Source organism: Euprymna scolopes, chromosome 13, assembly GCF_053919585.1.
Source record: "Euprymna scolopes isolate OS-2025 chromosome 13, ASM5391958v1, whole genome shotgun sequence".
Lineage (NCBI taxonomy): Eukaryota > Metazoa > Mollusca > Cephalopoda > Sepiida > Sepiolidae > Euprymna > Euprymna scolopes.
In genome coordinates, this window is record NC_136494.1 from 130,926,759 (window position 1) to 130,949,392 (window position 22,634).

The 22,634-nt window shown below is 37.8% G+C and overlaps 1 protein-coding gene across 1 annotated transcript in view; it reads right to left on the bottom strand.

Annotated features, from left to right (window-relative positions):
* Window positions 1–22,634, bottom strand: part of LOC145292193 (cilia- and flagella-associated protein 65-like) — a 2,765,874-nt gene that overhangs the window by 1,386,814 nt on the left and 1,356,426 nt on the right. The window contains exon 22 of the mRNA XM_080138498.1: window positions 20,805–20,889. Within this exon, the coding sequence (XP_079994624.1) occupies window positions 20,805–20,889 (85 nt within the window). The remainder of the gene's footprint in view (window positions 1–20,804; window positions 20,890–22,634) is intronic.

Genomic DNA, 22,634 nt, shown 5'->3' on the forward strand with positions numbered 1-22,634 from the left:
TCATATGTTACTGGTACCATGTAACCCAGTACTACCTGCCTCATAGTCGGGTCACTGGCGACTAAACTGGTTCCCCCACCATACTTGTTTGGTGAGGAGGGTGGCTAGTCTCCCTGAAGGATTAAAAATAAGACCGTCTGCGAGAAGAAAGTTTTTTTTCTTTCTGTTTTTTTTGTCTTCTTTCTCCACGGTTATTACAGACAAGAAATCTCTCTCTTCTAGAGGTGGGCGATACTGACTATTTCCTATCTGTGTTCCTGATTTTTTTGTTTTGTTTTCCCGACTACATTTTGCTTCAAGCTATTTCGGCAGGACTATGGCGAAGGTGCAGATAAACAGTGATATTATCAAGCCATTCTCTGGCGAGGGAAACGTTGTAGCATGGCTGAAACAAAGTGAGACTTGTCGCACAACTTCAGCAGGTGGATGATGTTGCGAGTCTGCTACCTTTATATCTGGAAAGTGATGCACTGGCCCTCTACATGGAAATGGAGGAGGACGATCAAAAGGAGATAGACCAGATTGTGGCCCGATTAAAGGAGGCATTTACCGACAATGCATTTGCAGCATACAGAAAAATAACTATGGTCAGATGGGCTGGCGAACGTGTGGATGTTTACGCCAACAAAATCAGGCAGTTAGTTGGATTGGCCGGATTCACAGGAGATAGCTTAGAGAGATTCACAAAATTGACTTTCGTCACTGGGTTCTCTGATGCCATCTCAATTGCTCTTCAACAGGTGCCGAACATCAAAACCTTGACCATGGGGGAGCTAATGTCAAGAGCAAGAATTTTGATGACGACTGGGGAACAAAATTAGGACGTGGTTGCAGCCACACGCTCACCCAACAACAACAGGGCCCAGAATATTCCTGTTAGTGTGACCTGTTTCAAATGCAATGTTAAAGGCCACCTTGCAATGGACTGTCGAAAACGCGGAACACAGTGTTACCGTTGCAGTGAGAGTGGACACCGGGCTTGGAACTGCTCGGGAAACAAGCAAGGGGAGGACGCATAAGCGGCAGTCTCCTTCTCCACCAAGATGCGAACACGATGCTCCCGATAATAAGCATCCATGTTGATGGGACGCGATGTTTGGTGCTTATTGATACAGGATGCTCTAGGACGATTTTACATGCAGACCGGTGCCGGTCTTGAAGAAAGACGAACATGAATGTCAAAACGATTGGTGGAATGTCCCATGCATGCTGCGGTGTTGGTCTGTGTCCACTGATGAAGGTGTGTCTGCCAGAATCAATGTGTTGGTGGTGTATGGCGAATCGCTGGGGTTTGACTTACTTCTAGGGATCGACGCCATAAAAGCTCTGGGAGGTGTCGTTGTCAAGCCTACAGGATCAGTGCAGCTGGGCGGCAGGAAAAATATTAAATGCGCAGCCATTTCTATTAATGAACCGGATTTCACTGCCACCTTTGGCCATCAAAACTGAACATGGACCGCATCGTGGAAGTGGTCTGAGGACCCCCCCCCCTGAAAGGCTACACAGTCGAGTGTCAGAATACCCAGTGCCGGCAGAAATCCATGAAGAGTACACGCAGGAGCTCCGCACCTGGATAGATAATTGTTGGCTTTTGCCGTACCCAGAGGATAAATTGGGCCACCCCCCCAAAGGCCTAATTCCTCTGATGGCTGTGATACAGCAGAACAAAGCCAAAGTGCACCTGGTGATAGACTACTGGGAGCTAAATCATTACGTAGATGCGTTTATGGCCAACGCAGATGTTTGTGCGGCTAAGCTGTGTGAATGGAAACAAAAAGGTGCTAACGTGTCTCTACTGGACCTCAGGAGAGCATACCTACAAGTCCGGGTCCATGAGACACTGTGGCCATACCAGACTGTGAAAATCGATGGGAAAAAATACTGTCTGAGCTGTCTGGGATTCGGTTTGAATGTGGCTCCCCTGATAATGAGAGGCATTGTCAGTGAAGTATTATCTCAGGAAGAAGTTGTAAGCCACGCAGCATCTGCTTACATTGATGACATTTTTGTCAACAAAGACGTGGTGCCCGCAACCCGTGTAAGTGAACACCTAGCGCAGTTCGGGTTGGAGTGCAAGAACCTGGAGTGGTTAAAGGACGGTGCATGGATGCTGGGATTGGCGGTCAGGATGGAATGCAGTGAACTGCGGTGGAAGCGAGGAAATACAATTCCAGAGGCTCCTAGCATTGTTACGCGATGAACAATGTTTTCCCTGTGTGGTCGACTTGTCGGGCACTTTCCGGTGTGCGGTTGGCTTCATGTGGCTTGTGGAATACTCAGAAGGAGAGTAAGTTCAGTAACAAAGTGCTGGGATGATGAAGCAAGGGACACCATACTGCATTGTATGATGTTCGAATCCTTAGAATCTGTGCAGCAGAACGATCCGGTCTGGGGAAATTGGGGTGTGGACGGCAAAGAGCTGAATGTATGGGTCGATGCTAGCTCCCTAGCAATTGGTGCAGCCTTGGAGATGCATGAAACTGTGTTGGAAGATGCATGTTGGCTGCAACCTGAAGATGATTCTCAATATATCAACTTAGCCGAACTGGATGCCGTATTAAAAGGCATCAATTTGGCTCTTCAGTGGCAGAGCAAGGTGCTACACATAAAGGCAGATTCTGTCTGCGTATACCATTGAGTCCGGACATGCTAACTGGAAAGGTGCAAGTACGCACCAAAGCAGCAAGTAAGATGCTAATTAGGAGGCGACTAAGCACTCTCAAGGAGCTCGTGAAAGAGTACGGGCTGACAGTGGACGTGACTCTGATTCCATCAGCACAAAACATTGCTGACCGATTGACACGAGTACTACAGCGGTGGTTTGAGGCAATGAAAAAGAAAAACGGGCTTGACCCAGTGATAGGTGTGGTTCACACAGACGAGCTGGATGAGTCAAATCATGGCTATTCACAAAGGTAGTGGACATTCTGGGGTGCGACACACTACCTACTTTGTCAGGAGAAGTTGCCCAACCACGACAAAAGCAACCGTTAAAACGGTCATACGGAAATGTGAGGAATGTCTATTAACCCAGCGCCAGTCAGGTGGGAAAAGGGAAAGCTGAAAGTTAACAAGAATTGGCAGAAAATTGGAATGGATAACACGCATTTCTTCTTCTTGCTCGTCCGTCGGAATCGACGATGACCAAGGTATCAATCAATTCGGCGTCAGGGGTTTGTGGGTCCCGAGATGGCTGATGAGGCCAATCCGTGCTCGGCAGACTCTTCCACACTCTGAACACGTGAAGGCGGTATCGGCAGGCTGTGAACAGGCAGCTCTCTCCTTCCTCCTCTTGCGCTTCTGCTGGTCGTGTGTCATGCGTTGATTCTCTGCCCTGTCGGCTCCTAGGCTGATGACGCAACGCCAGGCCGAACGTTTAGCAGCGCGACTCTCCCAAGACTGGGGGCTGATGTCAAAGTCTTTTAGGGACGTTCTCAGACAGTCTTTATATCGTTTCTTTTGGCCCCCTGCATTCCGCTTTCCCTGGCTGAGTTCCCCATAGAAAAGTTGTTTGGGGATTCGGCTGTCGTGCATGCGATAGACATGGCCTGCCCACCGGAGCTGGGTTTTGCGGATTATGGTGGTGATGGTATGGAGCCCCGCGCGCTTCAAGACTTCTGTGTCAGGAATTCTGTCTTGCCAGCGGATGTTGAGAAGATTACGGAGGCATCTGAGGTGGAAGCCATTCAACTGTTTTTCATGTCTTTTATATGGCGTCCAAGTTTCGCAGGCGTAGAGTAGGGTTGTCAGGACGACCGCTCAGTTTGGTTGCGAGTGTAATGCCTCTCCTCTTCCACACATTGTCTCTAAGTCTTCCAAATGCACTGCTCGCTGGCACCTTCCACTAACAGACTGTGGTCCATCGCATTTCTCCATTTGGAGGAAATTGGCAAGGCAGGACTCAGCAAGTGTAATTCATTAGTTTGAGGCAGTGTTCCTCGAGCGTGGCTTGCCACATGAAATCCTTTTAGACAATGACACAGCTTTCTGCAGCGATGCATTCCAAGCATTTGCACATAAATTGGGACTTCACTTGCGATTCCGTTGTGCGTACGCTCCAGCCGGGAATGGCATAGCAGAGCGATGTCACCGTACAGTGAAACGAATAGTGGCTAGAATGCACTGTCCCATACAGGAGACTATCTACTGGTATAACATCACACCAAGAAATGACACATCTCCCTTCACTGCACCTGCCAGCGGGATTTATCGATACAAAGTTTGAGTAAAGGAGACCAATCTCGCAACTGCGTCCCCAGTTCCCAAGAACAGCTCTTACCAGTTTGGAGATCGTGTGTGGATCAAAAGACCGCAAAATCGATGTAGCACGAGGTTCGGCAAGGGTGAGGCGACCAAGGTAATCAGCCCTCAATCGATTTTGGTGGTGTGCCTCACTGCATGAAAGATCTTCACCCTCGCCATTATGTTGTTACATCGGAGGAAGAGGAATACTCAGACAGTACAATGTCTTCTGAAAGGACAGAGAGTATGATGCAGGACGATAGAGAGGATTTTGAGCCATATAATGCACATACTGAAGAAGCGGAAGAAGGACCACCTGTCTTGCCTTTTGGAAGGAGTACACGACAAAGACGGATACTGCCCCCCTGCCCTGATTGTGAAACACTGCCTATGGAACAGACTGGTGGCAATAACGGTGGTAATGAGGAAGATGGCAAGAGGAAGTGCTGCCTCCAGTTCTTCGAAGAAGTACCCGACAAAGACGACTGCCCCCCCCCTGCTCCGTTTGTGATCATGAGATCAGGGGGGAGTGTAGCAGAATTTGCAATAACCGAAATGAGGGGAAATAGAGAGCTTACCTCGGATACGTCTGTTGTGTTTTGGCCTGAGCAGAAGAGAGAGTTCCAAGATGGCATCCATGGGTTTTTATTAGCGTTTACCCCATGCAATTATCGTAGAATCTGTATGCTCTTGCGCAATTATGCAAATACATAATTCCCGGTTTTTTGTTTTTGTCTTCGTTCTCCACGGTTATTACAGACAGGAAATTCCTCTTTTCTAGAGGTGGGCGATACTGACTATTTCCTATCTGTGCTCCTGATTTTTTTTTTGTTTTGTTTTGCCTACTACATTTTGCTTCAACTTACATCAGATGTCTAAAATAAAGTCTATATTAGTGATAACGATTATTTAGAACAAAATGTTTCCTTTTTCTTTTCTTCGAGAATTATAATTCTTTTACCACCGTTATAAGTTTGTAATTGTGGATATCATTTTTCTATTCGTAGTTGTTCCTGTTGGTCAGTAACCCATCTACATTCCTTAACTTTATATTTATCTGGCTATTTAAGCTGTTACTCTTTGTTTTATTTGCTTAAATGACGGACGAGTACGTTTGAATTTAGAAAACGGTATTTTGTTTTACATTTTGGACACGGATATTGTTTTCAACGATATTAGAAATAGTAGTCATTTAATAGAAACTATAAACAAATAAGTGTCTCCTTCTTAGACATGATAAAAATAAAAAAAACCTCTAATCGAATAGGTCCCACAGTGTCTACCAAACTCCAGCCCCGTTACATCGCCACAATGTTACACCCCTGTGCTTGTTTTATAAGTAATTCAACGAAATGTGCTCTGGACAACTTGTTGTACTTGGGTCCCTTTAACGTAAATACCTTTGAACATTCTGATAATCATTAAAATCATACACTTTCATTGTAGAGGTGTCCAGATGTCGAAAAGTTTTCTACTCTAATAATACAAACTACTTGCCTTTGGAGTTCCCTCCCTGCTGACTATTTTCTCGAATATAAAAACCATGCAGAAAATTAAATATAATGTGAACAAACATCCTATATGCTACTATAACTAAGTAAGGTACTATTTTCATTAGATTTTTTAATCAGATTTTTCTTCAACTTTCTTGATGTTTAGCTTTATTTATGAGAAAATAAATGTTTTTGTTTTTTTTTTCTTTTTCAACTTCAACATACTACACGAACTTAGCAACAGTGAAATTAAACCAGAAATTCGCTTTTGCGCAAATTGTTCACTGTTTTTATTGCCCTCAACCTTTATAATCAACTCATCACATTTTCTTTGCTTTTCTAAATAAATCCTAATCCATTTTCAGATAACGAAGGAAGTGCGCATGCCTTTTTTATGTGTTCTTTACACCAAAATGCTGTCAAACATGAAAGGGACAGAACAAAGAAACTCTCTTATTTGCTTCCATAAACATTTTGTTAGAAAGAACTGAGTGGTCTAATCCATATCCTTTATCACACAAACTTATCCTATTCACTTAACAAAGTACTAGTCAATTCCAGATCGAGGTTTTAAAACGATGGCTCCTAACTCTATTAGGTTACTGTCATAACGACATGTCATAAGAAAAACAGTAGAAAAGGAAAACTAAACGCTAGTGAGTGCTAATAACAAAATACAAATAAAGTGTTGCATGGCAACCATAAATTGATATTAGTTTTATATTTCTCCCATGACATGATTGACTTTTTTCTATTTTTTAAAACAATATTTTCGTCACAAAAATACAAATTGTCACTTGAATTTGGGATCATATCTAACCGAATATACGGAGACTCGAGCATAGTTGTTAACATTACATTTGAGCATAATATTTGTTCACATTAAATTTAAATTTCTGGATATTGGTATAGTTGGGGGAGCAAGGAGGGAGTTCTAAAGACAAGCAGTTCAAACTATTAAAGTAGAAAGCTTTTAGGCATCTGGGAACTTCTACAATGAAGGGGTAGGATTTTTCTGATTATCAGAATGGGGTATTTACATTAAGGTGGCTCCAATGGAGAAAGTTCGTCCGAGCACATCTCATTAAAGTTCTTGTAAAACAAGCACAAGGGCACAACATTATGACATGACCGGAGTTTGGTGGAAACTGTGAAACCTATTAAATTAGAGGCTGTTTTTGTTTTTTGCTTTTGAACATGTCTTAGAGGGAGATACTTATTTGTTTATAGTTACTAATCCAAACATAATATTATATAAAATATGCATGTAGCATTGGCCTTTTTTGTTCAAGACAGGAATTAACAATTAAACTTATTACTTTAAAAAGGAGGCTGAATTGCTGTGTCATTGTTGTTCTTTCAAAGAATGATTTTGATAGATTATATTCGTGTACATTTTGGATGAAAAACAAAGAGTACTTTCTTCTTCTACAGAATAAGTATGATATTATAATAATATTATATTTTTCTACATCATTCCCTCTTCCATCTCTTACGTTTCCTCTCCTTCTTCATTCTATTCTGTACTATGATATCAGCCCTCTTACTCCCATCTGGGCCAAACACGTTTCTTGGACCCCCGATGTGTGTGTGAGATATTATGATGAATGATAACAATAGCTGGGACTAGTATAGTCGAGCAAAGGTGACAGTGAGAGGATGTCCACAGACCCCACTCCCCAATTTTTGAGTGGCCTTTTATTGTCTTGTTTTTGTAACTTTTCATGAAAAATTTTAAAAATATAAAAGGTAAAGTGTAGTATCTGTTCTGATACTGCACTTCACCTTTTCTGTCCTGGGTCATTGGAGGAAAAATCTTTCATGACTAAGACAATTTATATTTTTATTCCTATCCAGAGTGACCCTTTTTGGAAATCGGGTTTTCTCCACATGGAAAACCGACCTTGCAGGGAGGCAAGTAAAGAGGAACAGCCCCTTTCCACCTTGATACATAATAAATATTTGCAATGTGTTGGATGTTAGAAACTAACATTTTGTTTTAAATATCTTTCTCTATTATTATCATTGCCACTTACTGTTGCATTCCAAAACGTTTTGGGATGCAAGTGAATACAGACAAGACTAAGACATTCATCCAAACTCCACCTGGTCTTCTGCCCCCAAACACTAACACCATTGTAATTGACCAACTAGATAAGAAAGTGGATCAGTTCTCATTCCTAGGAAGCATCTCAACATTTATTTCGACATATAACATGTAGGAAGAAACCGATAGGTGTCAGAACACATCAAATCATTACAGACTTTAAGGAAAAGAGGAGGAAAAACAAAGAGGCAAGATGAAGAAGAGAGCAAAGTGAACAATCTCGTCCCCCCCTACCCTTTCTTGTTGGTTGTTGTTGTGCCAGTTTTCATGTTGGTTGGTTGAGCCAACTCCTCCAACTGAATTCTCTGCATCTCGTACAGACACTGTCCAGGCATGTCGATTTGAAGCTGCGGTTGAAATCAGATCCAGCCATTCGTAATTCCAACTGCGCACTCCGTAGAGATGAGACGACAGTGCTGAGCCAAGTTTTTAACTGACCATAGCCTCGTTTCTCCCAACTCTGGAGTGGGGCTGGGTTGATGGTGGCATGGATTAGGTCATCTGGTTGTGAACCCTGTTCACGACTCTTCCACCACAGACTAGACTTTCAGATTCATACCATTCATGGATAATAATAAGGAAATAAGAGACAAACAGCAGAACATGATATTCGGATATGTGTGGGAACCAACGATGATGACAATTACATACTTGTATGAACAGGGATTTCTGAAACAAATAGAAACAAGCCCAGCACTACACCTGATATCGGTATAGCACTGTTCTATTAGCTTCCAAAATGCAACCATCTCACATCCATTCGATTAAATGAGATTAAAAATATTAATTACTCGACTTTTTTGTTGGAACTGCCTTTGCAACAATTACTAGTGTAGCTAAAACAACTGTCAACAATTTCCCTTACTCTTTATCTGTGCCTAAAACTAAATGAAAATTCCATGAGCAATATTTCTTAAATATAATTGTCGGTCTATGGAACACAATGTCATGTGGGCTGTTACCCAGTTGACTATAACATAGTTGTTTTCAAGTCTAATGTAAATAAATTTTTGTTAAGCCGTCATCTTAAATATTAAAACCTACCCAAGTTCCATCATTATTGATCATTCCAGTGTTCTCACCGTCTTTTTGACATTAATTAACCTTTATTCTTGAATAGCCTTCAGACCTTGATAAGCGGTTACCCCCATTACAAAAAATATATTTATACATTAATACAAATATATACATGTAATAGCAATATTCGTAAATCATGGTTCTGTCGTTGGCTTGCATTAAAAAGAAATTGAAAAAGGTTGCTCTAGATAAACTGGTGAAAAATAATTTAGTTTGAACTAGCGTTATAGATTTTAATAAAATGTGTAATCCTTTTGCATATATGTTGCTGTAAAGAATATAAGAGTATTAACTTAGACAGTGAAAAGTTGAACAATGTCATCTTCATCATATGCAGTCTTAATTCTATCACTTAAGAGTGGTCTGCCTTCGCCGATGATGTGTAGAATGGATGTAAACACTTCCATCAAAGTTAGACTGGCTCTGTGACGGTGGCTCCGTGCGTAAACTTTTTCACAACCAAATACAAATTAAATAAAAGAAAAGAAACATGCAAGGACAGTAGAATTCACTCCTGCAGAAACAGAAACTTTGATCTGAGAGCTTCTCAAATCCCTTAAGTACTCAGACTCACCAAAGCTTGGCAGAAAATCAAAGATTTGTCTAGACGAACACTAGAGCTTTATTTTCATTCTTCTCACAAAAATACGTAGCAATGTCGAATTTATAAACGAATTTTACTAAAATGAAAGTTACAATGTATTTTTTGAATACTGGTGTAATCGTATAACTTATCATTGGATAGTAATAAAACTACACGGAAGTGACGGTGATCTAGTGGTTAAGTACACAGACTGTTAATCGGGGTGTTCCAAGTTCAAAACCAGTTCGTTTCACAAAAATCACTTCCACTTAGGACATTGGTAATCTTCTCGTGGTCCCACTTGTAAATACCCAATGTCTTTCTATGTAGGAAAAAAATCTGGTGCACGAAAGGTAGCTCGATTTAATGGTACTACACCCGTCTTCGTAGCTTTTCAACGGTTCAGCTTTTTTAGTTAAAAAATAATAGACCTTGTTTTTGGAACCACCTTCAAATAATATATCTGAGAGACAGGCTTAGTTCTGATGATCTCAGTAAGATTAAAATCTGGATATTATAGGAAGATGTTTGCAGCACAAGCGACTTTGATGACGTAATCACATTGAAAGATCGAGCTGTTTAGTGTTCTCCCAATGCAAGAACCTAGATGACAGGATTGGAAAGTGGGATTGAGAAGTCAGTGCCCTAGAGGAGAGGCACTATTATCTGCAAAAAGTGCCTGGGCAGCTCCGTCGGCATTCCTTAGTAAGGGTGCTTCAGACGGTTAGCCATAAACTAATCCTTTCTTAAAGAGAGAAGGAAAAACCTGGGGGTGGGGGCTCCTAGAACTACACAGAACTATATATATGTATGTATATATATATATATATATATATATATATATATATATATATATATACAGGGTGTCCACAAAGTCTCGCTACATTATGTAGCCAGACATTGTGGACACCCTGTATATTATTTTTATCTATCAAATATTTAAATATTTTTATTTATTATTATTTTTTAATGTGTATAAAATGTTATCCATGGATACGTGTTTTTGGATTCACCCGTCATCAAAATGGATGGTGAATGATGAACTCAAAAACAAATGTCCATGGATAAAATTATATGCACGTAACAATATTTAAGAAATAAAATATTTAAATATTTAATAAATAAAAATAATAATATATATAGGGTTTATTTATGCAGCATTCTTTCATTTAAACAAATGTTATTAAAGACAACAGAGAACTTTCGTTTGTATTAGACCTTTGTTTTTTCAATTTTTCTGATGATCGTTTTTAGTGTGCGGATCGAAAGAATTGATATTACATGGAACTTATATAAATTCTTTGAATCCACAAAAAAGATCAGAAAAATTGAAAAAATAAAAAGAGGTATACTTAAACGGAAACTCTGTTGTCTTTAACAATGTTTGTATATATATACACACACACATATATATATTTATACACACACACACATATACACACACATACACATATATATGCACACACACACACACATATGTGTATGAAAACTTTATATAAAGATACCAGCTCTACAGATATATTACATTTTCTTGTGTTACTCAAAATTATCAAAAGCTGAAGAAATAATTCAATATTTTTTGCTATTTTTAGAGAAAATTGTTTTGACATATTTTTTAAATTTATATTGTATAAAAAAATGGTTTCTCTTGTCTAAATCTATTTGTTGTTTTAGAAACTGCGTTTTGAGCTGTAATTGTTATTTGATGCATGAATTAATCTTCTTTTGTGTGTTGTTAATATGCAAAAAAATATCTGCATTACTGATTCTGGTTGCATTCATGTGTGAGCAGATGATAAGGAATGTTAGAGATGTCAAGTTATGGCATAAAAGTCATTAGTTAGGACGCGGCTAATGCGCAAGTCAGGAAACGAGTTACACATTTACATGGCTGATGTATTGTCTGTCAAACGACAAAATTTACCGTTTAAATCATGCAAAAAATACACAAAACAAGACAAGTCAGTTGTGAAGCAATTTTATAATTTACAATAAAAAAGAAAAAAACGAAAACTTACATTTTAATTCCGTTAAAAATATTACAAAGTGACTAATGTTCTATTTATTTATTTTTTTTACTAGATTTAGAGCTTGTTGACAGAATTATTACTCCATGACAAACTTCTAGAATAAATGTGGTATTGTGGTGACTAATCCAGGTTAATCCCTAACTGTGCATCAAATAGCTACTATGATATTTAGTTTGCAGTACATTATTACAACAAATGCCCATAAAAAATTTCAGCTACGTCGGCCCTGTAATTTCCAAAAAAACTTGTATTGTGGTAATAAATCTCTATTAATCATCTACTGTGCATCAAAAGGACACCATAATACTTTATTCGCTGCACCTTATCCTAACAAAGTCGCATACAAATGGAACTGACAACCAGACATACAGAATAAAAGAAATATAATATTTTTCTACTTCATTACTTCTCTCATTTCTTGTTCCCTTGCTTTTTTTTTCTTTTGTACTAGGAGATTAGCCATTTTACTCTTCTCTGGGCCAAACTAATATATTGGAGACTTCATCTTGATACATAATCAACATTTGCAATGCATTGAATGTTAGAAAGTGACATTTCGTTTTAAAGATCTTTCTCCATCATGTATTAAATATCTTGTTGACCTTTCAATATTAAATGCTGAATACATAACAAGAATTTAGACATTTTTTTCTTAAAATTTTGCCTATCAGAATAATTTCTAGTTATTATATAAATATAATCTGTTGTAGTTTATTTCTTATTGAAATAACTCAAGAAAAAGCGTGAAGCCACTTGACGTAGGGCGCAAACAAGAACAAACGTTGATCATCACAAATAGAGGAGATGCCTATAGGCTTTAGTCTTACAAAAATCAAGATAGGAGGAAAACACTCACATTTCTTAGAAAGGGATATATTGGAATAGGAAACTGTATTGCAATGAGATATTAAAACAGAAAATTGCTGACAACCACTTGATTAACGAGCTGGAACAAAGGAAACAAGGAATATATCAGGCAATTCTGAAGAACACCGGCATTTTCTGAGTGGAGACATGAGGTTTTATTTCACTTGCATAAATAACTAGCTTTACCTATCTGGTGTTGTCCACGAGTCTTTTTACTTTTATTTTGTGTTACTTTTTTAACTATGCTGTTTTTTTAGCAAATGTTTTTAATAGAATTTACAATTGAATGAAGCAGCCACACATCTCCCGTTAATCTATCTATGTATTTCTCCGTCACGCTCACTCTATGTTGGTCTATGTTCATTCAACCACCTCTTAATATTTTTATAATTTTTCTGTGAGAATTTTTAGAAAGAGTGTCTCTCTTTTTAGCGTTGTCACCTAATTTACATTGTGTCCGTACACACCAAACGTGATTGTAAATTAGGGAAATGATGAGTATATCTTTACTTGTATATTATATTTGCACTTGTATATTATAAACACATAAGTAAATTAGATAGCAAAATATTGAATATATCTTTAAGTATGAGAATATTTAATTAGGCAGGAAACTTTTTTAGATATGCCTCAGTTGATGATTTTTTTTTTATGAAACCAAAAGTAGTGTATATAGTGGTAGTGGATGTGATACAATGAGTTACGGATACGTTTTGTAGCAACTAGTGGGTGACTCCAAACTTTCTACATCTTCAAGATTGGGATCTCACCAAAGAATGTAGTTTAACGTCATACCTAGTGTTAGTTTATATATGGCATTTATAATCACATTGACTCACCGGTTTCTGTTAGATTAACAATGTTGAGCCTGGTCAATACCAGATCAGTGACCATTTGAAAATACCAGGCGCTGTATGCTATTTGCTGCAAGTGTTAGTTTACTTTTTACACAACTCCAATCATAGACACACTTCCATTTATTTGTTTTTCCAATCAATAATCAATAACAACAAGCAAGGGAGATTATTCTAAGAAGTTAACCCAAAAAACATAGCTTTTTATCTTAATAAAAGAAGGAGTCAACTGTGTACTCAGAGCCACATACACATATATCCAAGGTATACATATATATAAGGAAAGTATAAAACTGGTACGTCCTTATTTTAATAAACATTTACATGTTTCCCTAATACATAATATACATAGGAAACATTCCACATGCATGCTCCATCATTGATACCAATTGGCAGAACCACATCACTAATCTTCAGCTTCTGGATCCAACCAACTCATCAAACAGAGTGTATGCTCATCAGAACCCAACTGCAATGGGTAGGTCATGTTATCAGCATGGAAGAATACCACATGCCAGGGCGCTTGTATAGAGAATTTCAGAAAGGAAAGAGAAACCGTGGTCAGCCAGAAAACGCTATAAGGGTACAGTGAAGACCAATCTACAGAGATGCGAACGTGGGCCAAAAGAATTGGAGAACTGTGCCAGTGACTGATTAAACTGACGAGCCAACGTCCACAAAGTTACTAATCACTTTTGAGGATGCTTGTCACCAGAATTTTGCTGCTACAAGAGATCAACACTACAGAGCATCAACAGCAATGATACAAACTATAGACTTTTAGTGATTCTACTATTCCAGATCCAGGACCTCAAGCTTGAAGCTGCGTAGTCGCCTCTGAAAACAGATGAATTACCAAAACGAAATGTTATCTTCCAATACGACGGACTACCAACAAAATACTTACATAAAATACAAAAGGAGAGGGAAATTGTTTAATCTGCAGTTTTTTTATACTTAATATTTCTTTAGCATTTACAATCAAAAAGTGTGAGCATAACAAAGTCAGATGGAGAAAAATTATTTATAACTAAATGTAAGTTTCTAACATGCAACACATGGCAACTATTGATTACGTGTAAATGTGGAAATCCTCTCATAATTAAAACATACAAAACTTTTGCAAATTGGCGAGAAAAGAATATTGATTCTGTTAATTCAATTGAAGGCAGAATTAAAAGCGGGCCATAAAGAGTGACTCGTTCCTTATTATGAGGACAATAAAACTAGAAACTCTTTTATAGCTGAATTAAACTGAAAATATCACATAAATGTGATCACTTTTATAGGCAATTACAGATTGTGCGCTCAAGTATAACATTCATATAAATGCGTTGTTGAAGTAGGAAATCATTTTATGAATAGCTTGAAGAGATTTTGAAATTGGCTTGTTTTATTTTACAAAATACCAACAACATGTTATGTATTAAATACTAAATTCAGTCATTATAGTTAATAGTGTTATGTTTTGATTGATCAAATAATTGTAATAAAATATAGTTTCAAGTAACTCCTCTTAAATTTTAAAGGTCGATTTTAACAGATTCTTTTTTAGATAGCTATTACTTATTTGGCCTTGAATTGGTTTTGACTAGAAGTGAGAATAACCAGCATCTAAGAAGTACAGAACATCTTAAATTGCTATGCTTCCTTGTACTTGGTCCCAAAAGCATTAGTAATAATTTAGAGTTAGCCTTTTGTCAAACTCTGGAGATCATAGTTTTAGTTCCTACTTTGACCGTTTCAAGCTAGGTTTACAGCTGACCAGCCTAAACATTTGCCACCCAGGGATGATCTTGGGAGCCATAGCTTTTTATTTTTTATTTATTTATTTTTTTTTACAGTGATTACCACTTATCAAGGCCCGGAAGCCACTCAGGGATAAGGGTTATTGCAAGTACATTACGTTAGTGTGGAGATTTGATGAAGTGTTTACTTAAGGAATTTGTTAACATTGGACTTGAAGACATCAAAGTTGTAGTCAGGTGGGAAGCAGGCAGACGGAACAGAGTTCCACAGGCGTGCAGTTCTAAGAAAGAAGCTTTGTTCATAGAATCCGTGTTTTGATTTAGGCACAGATATAGAGTGGGGGAAATTTTTCACAGTGGATTCAGCTAGATGGGTGTTTTTCGTGAAAGATTGGCGAGGGGGGACCAGAGATTGGAGTTCAGACGAGCACCTGTCATGGAAATAATGATAAAACAAGGATAGGCTCGCAACGTCTCTTCTGTGGGAGAGAGGTTGGAGGGTAGAGAAAAGGGCATCCCCCACTAAGCCACGAAGTCTATTTTGTACTCTTTCAAGGCAGGATAGGCTGTTTTTAGCATCTCCTGCCCAGATATGACAACAGTATTCCCTCCTTGGACGTACTTGGCTTTTATATAGATAGAGAATTGCATCAGTAGTGAGATATCTTCTGGAGCGGTAGAAGGATCCCACCATCTTTTCAGCGACCTTGGCAACAGACTTGATGTACGTGTTCCATTTCAGATCAGGAGTAAAGGTCAAACCCAGACATGTCAAAACACGGGGCCTCACCCAGACGAGAGCCATCATTCCCAATTGATGCCAGATGGGGATCAGAGCGTTGATGATGTAAGGATAGGAGTTTGGTTTTGGATGCATTAAAAGTAACCAGCCACATCTTCCCCCACTGAACCACGCGCTCAAGATCAGAGGAGAGAGAATCCGCGAGAACTTTGTCATTTACAGCCTTTGATGTGTTGCCGTAGATGGGAGGTCATTGATGTAGATCAGGAAGAGTGTTGGGCCCAGGATTGATCCCTGAGGGACTCCAGCATTTATATTGCAGGCCTCCGATTTTTGTCCATCTACCACTACTCTTATGAGCCAATCGGAGAGAAATGATTTAATGATTGAGAAAACATTTCCAGTTATACCATAGCTGGAAATCTTGTGAAGTAGACCCTTATGCCATACCTTGTCGAAGGCTTTTGATGTGTCAAGAGAAATTGCCCTGGAAAAGAAACCTTTGTCAAGAGATTCACTAATCCTGTGGGATATAATCGTCAGCACATCTGCGGTAGATCTTGCAGATCTTGCAGAGCGGAAACCATATTGTCTGTCACTAAGAAGGTTATTCCTGCTGAGGTGGTTGACTATTTCTCTATTTAATATGGATTCCAGCAACTTACTCATAACACACAGGAGACTTATTGGTCTGTACTGAGAGGGAGATGACTTATCACCTGAATTCTTTAATACAGGGCAAACTGATTAGGTCATCCAGGGAGTCGGAAAGCACTTCTCCTTAAGGCAGCGCTTAAATAGTTTCGTAAGTATGGGAGCAAGTTCTGGTTGAAGCTTTTTTAACACTATAATTGGGATGCCATCAGGGCCAGTTGCTTTACTGGAATCTAGGTTCTTGATTAGTTTGGCGAACTCATGCACAGATATTTGTATGTTACCTAGCTTGTTCTGTGTTATAGGAGGAAATATGGGGAGTTGATGGCCTTCGTCGCATAGGGTAGAATTAGCTGCAAAGTATTTTTTCAAATAGTTTGGCCTTGTCTGACGCTGACGAGATGACCTCTGGTCCATTGATAATGGTTGGCATAGAACGCACACTTCTGTTCAGGATCCTATTTGTTATTTGCCAAAACTGGTGGGAACCAAGCCGCTGATCAGCTACCTTGGATTTAACAGACTGGGCATATAGCTCTCTTGCATTTTTTATTACTCTTTTACAGAGGTAAATCAGATATGAATGTACGGAAGCTATCCGTACATTCATATCTGCATGACACCACACCAACACCTGACACCGCACCAATGCAAACTGAACCACCACCCCAAAGAAAAAAAAGAAATGAATGAACCTGGGAGAGGGAGGGACTGCTCTGCTTCTCAAGGACCGACCAAAATCATGCATTCCATAATCCAGTTCCAAATCATGCAGTTTGTTTAAAGGTGCACGCAATGTGTGCATATTGGGAATTACAGATTGGTAGTAGTTAGCTAAGCCTAAAAAAAACTTTGCAATGTTGTTATATTGTGTGGCTCAGGCATATTATTTATTGCTATAGACCTTTCTGGATTGGGCCATATACCGTTTTTTGTCTATTATCTGCCCCAAGTACTTTATTCTGTTAAGAAAAATTTCACATGTAGTGTCTTTAAGTGTGAAGCCATACTCATTTATCCTTTTGAAGTGAAAACTTCCTCGGGGCTGCATAGTGGGTAATGATGATCCCTTAGTGCTGCATTCGACTCAGTTGAGAAGTCTGCACAGACTTTGATATCTTTAGATTTTTCTTTACATACACAGAATACAAACAAACATTGGAGACCGACTCTTTCAGGTCTTTCTTTAGTTTTTAGCTTCGGCTGTAAAGTTATTCACTTTTTTATAAAAATCGATGATGGGGTAGTCCCACAGTTCAAATTTATGGATCCAGTCTGTACCAAAAAGGTTATTAATGTTTCTTAACACAAACATCTTGAGTTTCAGTGTCTTTCACTTCAACGTTATGCCAGTAGTAGTAACCCTACCTTCGAATATTATTTTTCTCCAGTTACTGAACAAGCAACTTTCTTAATTTTCATTATCCTCGGTTTATCAATTTTGCACCAAGTATGGTGGTTTATAATGGACAAATCCGAACCCTAGCTAAAGTTTAACATTCTTGTCCCCAATTCTTACCATAACATAATTCTATACATTTTTGTCCTCTACTTGAGTCCTCGTTACTTTTCGTAACTACTGTGAGGTCTTTTTGGTTTGCAATGTTGGCCTTCATGTCCATTGCATCTGCACAGATAAAAATTCCCAGAACTGGTTTTGACAATCGTTCTGTCAGTGACGTTCTTCACATCTTTTGCATGAGAAATGGGAGAAATCCTGTTTTTTTTTTTAGATTTCTCTGGAAAGTTATGTTTGGCTTTCACTTGACTATTGGACGAGTAAGAGTTTTTGTTCTTTTGTATCTTTCTAATGTGTGCTATTCCTGCCTTTTTAATATTCTTGGAGTCTTGCTTCTCAGGGATGATCATTAGGCATTCCCCTGCCAAATGTTGAAGAGTTATATTTAGCTCCCTTTCAAATCTATTTAATGTTCGGCATCTAAATGAAAATCAGGACCTTAAAGTTGTTGGCCGTCAATGAGGATAGTCCAAAGTCTATTTAAGACTGAAGCAAATGTGGTGTAATCTTGGCCTTCTTTGTGTGTCAAGTTGATATATTTCCATCTTTTATGAAATAAGCTGGTTTTTGGACAATATAATTCCATCCAAGTTTTCACCGCCTCGTCGAAGGACAATTTGCTTGTCTGTTTCAAGATGATGTAGTGCACAAACTTGTTATGTTCTGCAGTTCCTAATTTTTGTAATAAAAGACGGACCTTCATATGCTCGTACCATGACTTGTAATCTATCCTGAATACATTACCAAATCTGAGAAAATAGGCTTCAAAAGTCAAATCCTCTTTAGGAACATAGATCGAGGTTTTAGGAAAAACATTCTGGTTTAACTCTTTACTGTCTTTATTTGCTATTACGTGAGTAAGTAGTTTCAAGTTTTCCTCTGCTTGCGTCTGCATTTCCAGTATTTTTCCGTTGAATTCGTTTTTCCTCTTTTCTATCTCTTCTTTCTTCTTCTCTTTGTTTTCTCTCCATTTCTTATTTCTCTGTCTACATCTTACTCTGCTTTTCTTTGATGAACGTCATCATCGTCTTTCATCATTTTTTTCTCTCTTTCCATATTTTGTCTCTGCAATTCTTACGTCTGAGCTTGCTGTAGATGCATCATTTCAACAAGTAGCCGTGAAAGCTCTTCCAATTTAAAAAATAAATAGAATCACAAGACAAATCCGGGTCAAAAAATGAACTATTAAAAAGAAGTCTGTCAATTAAGAATTTATTTTAACTCTTAAATAAAAAACAAACACGAGGAATTGAGTCCAGAAAGATTTGGAAAAAAACGAATTGAAATCCCTTTTTGTAACGAAAATCCAGTTAAGAATTCAAGTTGTTGTCTTGAATTCTCATAATTGAGTGAATGTGGTTTCAATCCTTCGTACGGTTAATATACTTTTTTTCTTCTTTTTCTCATTGTTTTTCCGAGAAAAAAGGCATACATATTATCGACAGAGAATTTTTAAGGTCACGGTAAATTTTTTCTACCTACAGTTTTTGAAAACGTCTGAGGTCGTTTTTGTCTCATTAAAAAACACTTGTGGAGCCAATCTTTGTATTTTCAAAGAAGGTAGAAAATATACGAGTTTGTTGAATAAAATTATGTCATTTATTCAAAAGAGATCACTGTTGGTCCTTTTTCGAAATCCTTTCGTTTCCAATGTTGTAGTCTTGTTTAAGGGGTCACACTTGTATGGTGAAAGAGTCCTGGGGTTGTGTACTCTCGATATCTATTTGCTTCCCGACAAAAATCAAAATGTGACACAAAGTTGTTTTTAATGTGGAAGAAAACCAGCTCCCCTCAAATTTCTGGCAGTATGCAAAAATAAAATTGACTTAATATAGATAGGTTTTCCGCTCTGTTGACGAAAAACAATTTTTTTTGCAGCATCAAAGCAGACACCACACCCTGACCACCAGGCTGAACAAGTATACTCTTTGCTGGAAGGACTCTTTGCTTGAGGGTAGAAATGTCTGGCATTATATAAGCCAGACAGATCCATATTGGCCATCAATATAGGAGTGTTAAATACTCTAGAACACGTATTATACCGAAATCTTATTTGAAAATATATCATTTGAAATCAAAATCAAAAATTCTTCAAGCACTTTCACGTCAACCTTATATATATATATATATATATATATATATATATATATATATATATATATATATATATATATAGTGTGAGAGAGAGAGAGAGAGAGAGAGAGAGACTAGACCCTCCTCCACACCTAGACAGTATAATTACATATTATTGGTATGATTAAATTAAAAGTAAAATGGATTTCCTTTTTATAAGTGCCAATTGCAAATGCAGACCCCATTATATTATTTGTGAAAAAGTAAAATTATTTATTTTAAAAACTATATGTCAGCATTCTGTATACATGCATAGATATCTTTTGATTCATTTAAAAATACCTATTGTTTAGTTACCAAAAAAAACAAACATTTATAGTTCTTTGGTCGTTGGCCTTTTTTACTAAGAGTAAAGTGTAGTATCTGTTCTTAACAATATCAGCACCAGTTGACGTTGGAAGTTTCCATGTAATTATCTCCCTTGAAAAATTTAAAAAAAAACGACAGACATAAACAAAATGCCGATTACAAGTGGATATTCAACAATTAATTATTCAAGCCCAAATCCCATATCATATGATTAAACCAACCAATCAGATCCTCTTCTCTCATAACATATAGCGAGTGAATGAAACTAAATTTAAACCATGTCAATTATAGCGTCTAATATTCTGCACTGAAAAAAAAATCATAGATACACATCAAAATCATATCCACACATTGAAAATTATAGATACATATTTAAAAGCATCTTAATGCTAAGTAATATGTGACAGATAACATAAGATCATTCATTCTAGAAATGTAATACTTACAAAGGTGTCATTCGGCATGATCTGGCCGCTGCATGGAAGCATGGCTATCTCTTTCTCATCTGAATGTTTAATTTTCCATTCAAAACTGAAAGTAACAAACACGAATATATAAGTATTGAAAATTTACAAAAATAACAAATGATTACATAAATGCAAAATAATTTTGATTTACATTTTTTGAAACATAGCTGGACATTTTTGATTGGAACTTCCTGGGAAACTCAGGTGAGGACTAAAGTTTTTTTTAGACAATACATAAAGCCATTTGATGTAAAGTGCTAACAAGAATGAAAGATGATTAACGTAAATACAAAAAATCCCTACTGACTTTAATCTTGAGAGTGTAACACTGTTGCATATTCTGGGCAATACCAACTCACCTTGCTTATAGATTAAGGGTTAGGTGGGGGTGTTTGACACAAGGTTTAAGATAGACCAAACGATAAGAAAAGAATGAATGTTTTTATGGCTGATATGATAGACAAAAAAATAATTTCTCAGCAAAGTGAAGTCGACATTAGTGACAAAGAGTCTAGCTGACATCCATGAAAATATCGGCAATAGACTACGTGCTTTATGTTAAAATGACAGCGTACCTAGTAGATGATAAGAATTAACTTGAAAGATGGAAGACCTCTGGCATAGTTGATGATAAAGTTTCATAAAAAAGGGGTTGAAAGAGAGAAAGAGAAATGAAAAAGATAATTAAAGAGAGATATGGTTTAAAAGGTAGATAAAAAGAAAAGATATTCAGAAGACGAAAGAAGAGAAAAAACAATAAGAGGGAAACGGTAATCTCCAAACGATAGAGGAGGAAATGCTAATCTCAAAGAGGTCGTGGTTGGAATTAGGGTTCAATAAAAAAAAACATTGTGTTTGGCAAATTAGAAGAAACTTTCCTGCTTGTCATTGAAGAGTACACACCTCAGCTTTGGGCTCTTATCCAGGGTTAGATTACCTCCACAAAAGAGCGAAGTTGAAAAGCTCTTCCTCCTCTGACTGAGAAGCTGTCTGAACGACCCTAAGTTGAAAACATTCTGAATCTTAAACCGTTAAGAACCCAAAGAATTGCACAAAGTGTACACTAAAATGACTTATAAATAATTATTCTCATTTATAGGAAAATAATTTCTAAGTTATTATTGAATTGCTTTGATTTGAAAACCCAATTATTTACATCGCCAACACAACAACCAGCCATTCACCAAAGCACCAACAAAAAGAACTCAAACCACAGCATCTGATAATGAATGGCCAGCCAATGTGTTAAAGGTATTGTCGCATGGACTTAGGGTCATATGCTTTTTATGCACTCTGAGCATCAGAGCAGTAGTTCCAGCGACAAGTGTCTACTTTCACTTTGAAAGGTCTATCACTAAACGAAGATAAGAGTGTGGCTACGGAGACAGGGCTAGCAACTGCATTTAGGGACTGGAGATGGTCTTGTTATACTAATTGGTCTCATGTAGTAGGATTGAGAAAACTGGCAACCCTGCCGGGGTACATGTTCATGTGCTTATGGGCTGATCCGGGGAACTATGGTACAAAAGACCAAGGCAATAGATAGGAGGAAAACGGTCAGTTGGGAGAGATTTCCACAAGCTTGCAGTTCTTAGAAAGAAGTTATTTGAATAGAAAGTTGAAGTTCGATGAAGTATCAAAATATCAAATTGACAGATACCACTAAACCAAAGGAGCTGAAACAAAAGTAACATGGAATAGATCAGACAATTCTAAAGATCAGATGCCATAAGAGTATTTACAAAAAAGACTGAGACTAGCAATATTATGCCTGTGAGATAGAGATTGCAGAGCAGGAGAAAGATTAGG